Source organism: Poecilia formosa, unplaced genomic scaffold (assembly GCF_000485575.1).
Source record: "Poecilia formosa unplaced genomic scaffold, Poecilia_formosa-5.1.2 Scaffold35, whole genome shotgun sequence".
NCBI classification, from domain to species: domain Eukaryota; kingdom Metazoa; phylum Chordata; class Actinopteri; order Cyprinodontiformes; family Poeciliidae; genus Poecilia; species Poecilia formosa.
In genome coordinates, this window is record NW_006799974.1 from 86,694 (window position 1) to 94,411 (window position 7,718).

The window sequence follows — 7,718 nt, forward strand, 5'->3', positions numbered from 1 at the left end:
ACCAGCATGTTTATGAAGTGTGGGAGGCCCTACTTTATCAAATCAAGATAGGAATAATAGAAAGGTTGCCACTCTGAGGTAGAAAAAAAAAAACAGCTTCCAGTCCAGGGTGAGCATGGCTGGCTCTATGGGTGGGCAATGCCCCCCACTGCCTGCCCAGGCAGCAGGGTCTGCCTCCACTTCACTAAATCTGCACTTCCAGAGAAAGAACAGCCCCAGAGCATGAAGCTACCAGGCATCACTATGCTTTACTGTGGTGATGATCCTTTGATATCCAGTATTTTTTTATTTAACTTATTTTTATTTTGAAGAATCAAAATGCAACAAAAGAATATCTCTGCTTCTAGAATTTTTTAGTTTTTATTTAGAATATTTTAGGTTAGACTTCAGTCCACTGTTTAATAAACATACGGAATTAACTTTCATCCTGAACCACTGCAGCCACTTAAATATGTAACAGATTAATAATCAATCTATTTTATTAGCAGGGTGCATGAGAGAGACATTTTACAGTACTCACCAAATAAACAGCATTCATAAAGGGATCATAAAATGCCAGTAAAAGTGAACTTGCTCTACTTGTTTTACTAAAGGACCCTGCATTTTGAGTGACAGGTGCCATGCACACTCCACTCTGAGTTACAAAAGTTCAGACGAGCATGACATACCATGACCCCGTGAGGGTTATAATACACAGAGACAAACCCTGTACCTAGTTATTACTTTATTAATAATATGACAGGCAATTGAAGTTCACAAAGTTAAAATACATAAAACAAAGAACAACATACTGTACAATAAAGGAAAACAAATTATTGCGTAACAATTACAGATAGCATACTCTGATTCTAACTGATTAGTAATACAAATGAATGTGATTAACATGGAAATATAACACTCGAGTACTTCTGGGTTCTTTTTGACTACTTGTGTTGAAGTACCTATGAAGCAACCAATTTAGACAAAAACAAACGACACACATTTCAAAGAGAAAGATTCTGGATGCTATTAGATGCAGTTTTTTTTTTTAAAAAAAACATCCCTTAAAAATACAGATAATTTCAAATGGCTTGGGGTGCATTTTAAAATACTCTGCAATAAAAAGCAGCTACATTTGATTTTTCACTGCAATATTTGTTGATGTTCAGATTTTAATCTCAGAGTAAAAGCACTCGTCTGTTTCCATTTTTTTCTTCCGGCCTTCACATCGTTTCTTACTTGTAGAGAAATGTAATGCAGCATAGTTTTCGTTTCCACCTTCAGCCTGTGTGGAAGATAACAATAAATTACTACATTTAGCTGTCTGATATTAGGAAATTGATACAAAACCAAAAAAACAATACTTGTCCTCCATCAGTATTACTTACAGGTATTTTCTGTGTCAAGCTGTGTAGTGTTTCTTGTAAATTGATGCTTTCCATCCCTAATTATGAAAAATTGCAGGGTTATTCACTTAAGCGACTTAAACCTTGCTTCACTTAACTTTTATTTAGTTTGGTTTTAAGTTATTTGATGACGACAAGTCAAGTTCAGAAAAATTTGAAGAAATAAGTGGAAGAATTTCTTTGAGATCAGTAAAAAAGGTCATAAACCTTAGTAGCTACTTAATCTGAAAGACAGTCTCTATGTGAGAATGTTGGAGCATAAGAAATAAAACACACATTACACTGAACAAGCAAAACCAATAGACTACATCTTGCAAAAAGCTGTTGAGTGCAGAACATCTTTGCTCTTGGAGGTCAATATTTTGAGCAGATGGTCTCAGGCAAAAAAAACAAACAAAAACAGAACAACCCAAAAACGAATGAAAATGACAACAATCTAATTTTTTTCGTCATACTTGCCATGGGATGGTTTTTGATCTGCCGTTGGAGCTTGGCAACAGATGAAAACAACACTTAAAATCAAAGAAAAGACCAGGCAGGACACTGCAGTCACCAGGGCCGTAAATTCAAAACTTGTGCTGCTTGCTAGAAACAACAAAAAACAAAATAATTGTTCATAATTAATGCAATTATAAATGTATTATTTAATTAAAAGCATCAGAGACAAAATCTCACCAATTTCCAATCTGGTTCCATTTCCGATTAACAGTTTTCCACAAGAGGACACAACACAGTAAAATATCCCATCATCAGAGGAGCTGACAACTTTTGAGAACTGAAACAAACAACTTTTCTCTGTGTTAAATCTCTTCTCACATTCATCACGTCTGTTTGTGTCTGCGTAGATCACGTTCGGATAGGCATTATTGGATTTTGCTTGGAACCAGAAGATGGTAGGATCTTTTGAACATGGCATCTTCTCAGAGTCAAACAAAATTGAACACTGAAAGATAGCAGTGTCTCCTGAACGAACTGGATTGGATACTGCAGGCTGCTGTATCACAGTGTAGTCGGATACCCTTGCAGTATTGTCTGCACAACACAAGAAAAAACAGAGAAGTCAATTAAACAATGCCAGAACCATATTCAATGGTTTTAATTAAATATTGGGCAGCTTTCAGTGGAAACCTGTCAAATACTTTGACTACTTCAAAAAATAAATAACAGTTTGTTCATAAGTTTCTATCAAGTCTACATATTGTTCTGTTTCCTACAGTTTTATATCCATACATTGAAGTTTTAAAGGTAATTTAAAAAATGCCATTATTTTCTTATCACTATTAAATATTTTCCAATGTTCCAGATTTGTCACTTTCAAAGTCATTTTCCGAGTATCTCCAGGAGAGTATGTGCTGTACAAAAATTTTATGTACAAACATATTCACTGTTTGTACCAGTGAATGTCTGTGGTTGAACTAAGAATAGGACAGAGCACAAAAGAAAAGTCACAAATTCATCAAACTGAACCAGCTTTACTGTTACTAGAATGTACCAGAAAATGTAAAGTATCTTGTTTACTTCACATTTTATATTTTAAATGTACCTGTTGCTCCTCACATGTACAGGCTAGCAACCAAAATAAGTTCTTAATGTTTTTTCAGGAGGCTTGGTTAAGTTTTCATATCATTAACATCTTATTTTTCTTTCATGACATAGGCAATTGAAAACTTTATAGAAGTATGTTATATTATTTACCTTTGAATGTCAAATTTGTAGCACTCCATTCAGGATTCCCAGTGGAAACCTTGCTTGCACAGTGATATATCCCAAAATCCCCTCGTGTTGTCCTCAAAATTGTCAAGTTTATTTCCTTTTTATCATCAGTAACCTTCCATCTTAAGTCAGAAAACTGTGTTCCAAATGTAAAATTTGTTATTTTTTGTTGCTTCACAGACAATTTAACAATTTGTCTCAAAGTATCCCCTGGACTCTGCTTGTACCAGTAAACGACTTGTTGGGTTAACTTAAACTTTGGCATAGCGCATGGAAAAGTTGCAGGTTCACCAAGCTGAACTTGCATCACTGGAACCAGAGAATCTGAACAAAAAGAAGACATATTACATGAAAGTACACCCATCTCAATATAATCACAAAACACTTGCAACTAATTCAAAACCACTCACATGTCTGATGCAGAAACAGCAGTGCAGCTAATAGAACAAACATCTTCATCCTCCCTCTTGCAGTCACACAAACACTTATTTTTAATCTGACTGGGAGGAGCTTCAACATCATACATGTCATACTCACACATCTTTCCGATTGGTTATCAAAAGTTATAATCTTTTGCTCTTCCTGTCACAATGGTTTTGCCAACTTTAACCAAACACATAAATGTTTAGAAAAGTATTTTTAAAAATATGTTTATATTTGAAAGTAAATGGCATGTTTGGCTATCCTACAATTTTAATAATTTAAGCAGTTTTGAGAAAACAATACCTCTCCTTTTATTGATTGTTGTATTGCTTGATCTATAGATTTAATAAGTATGTTTTGAAGATAAACACTATTCTCATTAGTCCACCAGAACAAATGTATTCAAGTCAGCCATTGGATGCCCTTGTGTTATTTATTCTTTATCACGAATTTCTGGACTTGTTATGGTTGTGTATAAGTCAGATGCTCCTTACACTGTATTCTAATTAAGCCTTTGAAGCTGTGTCTGGTGCTGCCTGAAGATGCATTAGAGGTTGATAGAAATCACAATAGACAGGCTAATGGTTGTGATGCCCTTAACAGGAAAAGGGGCCTCTACATCATTCAAGGCCGGCCTAAAACACCTTTGTTGGTCTTGCATGATGAGCCAGAGTCATTGCACTGCACATTTCTCTGTTGGCTGCGGGAGACAAACAGGGAGAGACAGGGCTCTATCGGAGGAGTTTTTCTGATCTCCACTCTTCATTGTCAACCGACCTGTAGCACTTGCTCATGTGTTTGCAGGTCTACTCCACAGCTGCACACTGAGTGGATATATGAAGCGCTTGGCTGAAGCAGAGGAGACAGAGAAGGCAAAAATGAGCTTCTTTACTCTGGGATGATTGTGGCTTTTCCACAGGCTAAACCTCCACCCACTCACCCATCCACCCACTAGGGAAATCCCTGGTAGTTCTGTATTCCAGTCTGCCCCTGCTTCCAGTAATAAGATCACTAAAGACAGTTTTTATTATGACTTCAAAGTCACGAATGACACAATTTTCCTGAAGTCCTTTTCTTGTTGTTTGTAAAAAAAATATATTAATATTTAATGGTGATGTTAAAGAAGTGGTTCATGTATTGTAGTTGTAAAGTCTATAGGTTGGGTTTAGAGTACAAAGCTCTTAATAGTAAAGCTCAACCATACCTGAAAAAAATTCATGACTTTTTTTTTTTCCAAAAGAGCACTTTGGTCTGAAGTAAAGGATCTCTCAATTGTCAGATTCCTCCCATGTTCAGCTAGTTCTCAGTTTCAATTGGAGTAGCACCCACAAGCTTAACTTTTCTCCTTTATTCCTGATGTTAATCTATGTAAAAAAAAAAATTATTTTGTCTATTCTACTGTTTGATATTTATCCTAAAAAACAAAATATGTCATCAAATGAATGGTTTGTAAGTTTCATACTCCATGTTTAAGTTTTATATTTAATTAAAAGCACGTCTTGTATTTTTGGAACTAGGTTTATTTTTACAGTTATACAAACATTAAATGGTAAATCGGAGGTGTACATTTTGAATGTTTTCATCGTACATAAACTTAAAGAGGATGACTTTTGCCAGTTAGCATACTGGATTTTGTAGTTATTGTGATGTAAAAAGAAAGGACACATACGTATGCCAGATTTTCACATGTTTGAATTTTCCTTGAATGTAACCTGTGAGTAAAAAATTTCCTCAGTTTGAATCTTTTTCTTCTTTCTTCCTTGTTTTGCTTTTTCTCCAGAGAACTCTAATGCACCATGACGACTGTTTCCATCTTGATCCTGGGTAGTAAAAAAGCAATATTGTGACATTGAAATCATTCATTTATTCCAGGTACTGGAAATTACTTTACAAACACAGCAACAAGATATTTAATTACTCACAGTTTCAGGTAATTGTTTGCTAAAGTCATTCATTTCCTGTGAAGTAGTAGTTTCCCTTCCAGCTGAAAGTAAATGCAGGACAATTTAAATTGAGACATTTTTTTTTAACAATTTCTCAAAATTTGACCACATTAACTGAACATTTTGGTTTAATCCTGTTAGTAACGCTTGTAACTCCATGTATTGTAACCGCATACATGGAGTTACAGTACAGTATATTGCATGTATTGTAATATACTGTATATTACATGCAATATACTGTGTGGTTGTGCTAAAAAAGCACAGACTTTACTGTTTGAACTTTTTCTAATCTCCAAACGAGATTGAGTGTCAAACTTGATCAATAGTAATAAAATGAAGTAGCTATATGTATATATTCAATTTATGACACTATGATGACACTGAGTGTATATGGTGCAAGTAATGTGAAACCATAAGCATATAAAACAAATATGAGTTCACAATTTTCTCAAAGACCATTGCTCTAACATTATTTTCACTGTAGAGTAAAACCCTTGGTGTAGTCAACTCAAACTTACCTTTCAAGCATTTACATCCAGTCCATAGAGGTTGGCAACAGATGAAAACAATATTCACAATCACAGAAATAACCAAGCATATTGCTAATATCACAAGGATTATAAGCTGAAGACCTCCAGATTGCTCTAGAAAAAGAATTAAAAAAAATATTGGACAACACTGTTTGTTACATGGTAGGTATATGATTCTTTATGTGGAGGAGAAACGCTTACCAATCTTACTTTTGGTGACATTTCCAAATAAAATCTTTCCACATGTAGCAATGGCACAGTAGTAAAATGCAGAGTGATGGGAGGTAATGTTCTTAGAAAAGTGATAAAAACAACTATTTTGACTGTCAGATTTCTTCTTGCATTCACCACGTTTATTATTGTCAATGTAAATGATGTCAGGATGAGATTCTTCTGCTTCAGCTCTAAGCCACAACACACTGAGATCCTCTGAACACATTTTGTTTTCTAGATCAGTGAAGACTGAACACTGTAGAGTCCCATGATCTGCGGAGAGGCCCGGATCTAAGACTGTCAGCTGGTGAAAAACTGTGTAGTGTGATGTCTTCATAGTATTTCCTGGAAAGTGCACAAACAGTTTGGAAAACAGTTCAACAAACATGAAGCTACATGCATTTTGTTTTAAATAAAACTGATGGGTAATGACTAAATTTGACAATAACATATCAATTTATTATAGTTTAAGTTCAGAAATCTTCACACAACTAAGAAGGAATTTTCTGTCTTCAGATAATTTCTTAGCACCTGCCCATTTTAAAGGCAGGTGTATTTGTAAGGTTTTAGATCACATAGTTTACCTCTCACGATCAAATATGTCCCATTCCATTTATTGGTTCCGGTCCAGTCCATAACCACACAGTGATAGGTTCCCTCATCCTCTTGAGTTGGTCTTAAAATCTTCAGACTGCTAAATGTTTCATTAACACCAACCATCCACCTTGAGTCAGAAAACTCTGGTGAAAGCACAGAGGTTGCAGGATTTTGGTGTCTCAAAGTGAATTTCACGATCAGTCTAAGAGTTTCTCCTGGACTCTGCTTGTACCAGTAGACTTGTTTTTGGCCTATCTCAGTATTTGGCAAATCACAGTTGAACATCACAGATTCACCAAGTAGAACTGGCTTCACTGGAATAAAAGTATCTAAAGAAAAATAAAAATAGGATATGTTATATTGAACAAAATGCACGTCATGACAAAAATCTAGAAGTACTCACATGCGCAACGAACAAGAAGCAAAGTACCCAGTAGCGCAATCATCTTCGTACTGTCCCTTCAGCGACCTTGCTGGTATTTTAATAGGTGTGGGAGGAGCTTCAAAATGGCCTATGACACTTTGACACTATGTGTCAAAGTGTCAGATTCTTTTATTGGTTGTTTCAAATTAAAGATTTGATAATGAGTAGGAGGTGTCTCTCTTCCTGCATACTTGTCTTTTTCAGAACTTAAAATACTTGCAACTCCATTTTTGACTTCGTTCTTATTAATTTAAAGACAGTTGTAAAAATTGAAATTGAAATATGTGTACATAAGAGGTTAAGATTTATTTTATTCATGCAAAGAAGTGGTACTTCAAGTCATTGTATATTTTTTATTATGAAAACAAATCTACTGTGGTCTGTAGATCCTATAGTGTATTGACACATTTATTGTGATAAATTTTATTAAGGTTGAAGCTTGAAGATCAATTCTCAAACATTTTATAAGTAAGTCCCATTAGTAGGACAA

The 7,718-nt window shown here is 35.0% G+C and overlaps 1 protein-coding gene across 3 annotated transcripts; it reads right to left on the bottom strand.

The window, feature by feature from the left end:
- Positions 1 to 344: 344 nt before the first annotated feature.
- On the bottom strand, positions 345 to 3,664 carry LOC103136833 (uncharacterized). Of its 3 annotated transcripts, XR_001661857.1 has the most exons (7): positions 3,509 to 3,664; positions 3,326 to 3,422; positions 3,081 to 3,234; positions 2,061 to 2,417; positions 1,841 to 1,970; positions 1,368 to 1,423; positions 683 to 1,264 (listed from the first exon to the last, which is right to left on the bottom strand). XR_001661857.1 is itself a non-coding variant. In XM_016670568.1 (6 exons), exons 1-6 carry the CDS (start codon positions 3,627 to 3,629, stop codon positions 1,145 to 1,147), a joined length of 1,122 nt encoding a protein of 373 aa, XP_016526054.1. In that variant the 5' UTR covers positions 3,630 to 3,664; the 3' UTR covers positions 345 to 1,144. The 3 variants fall into 3 exon arrangements, 2 of the variants coding, with proteins under 2 accessions (XP_016526054.1, XP_007550325.2); XM_016670568.1 differs by having other exon boundaries at positions 345 to 1,264; positions 1,845 to 1,970; positions 3,081 to 3,422; XM_007550263.2 differs by having other exon boundaries at positions 3,081 to 3,422.
- Between the last annotated feature and the right edge of the window lie 4,054 nt (positions 3,665 to 7,718).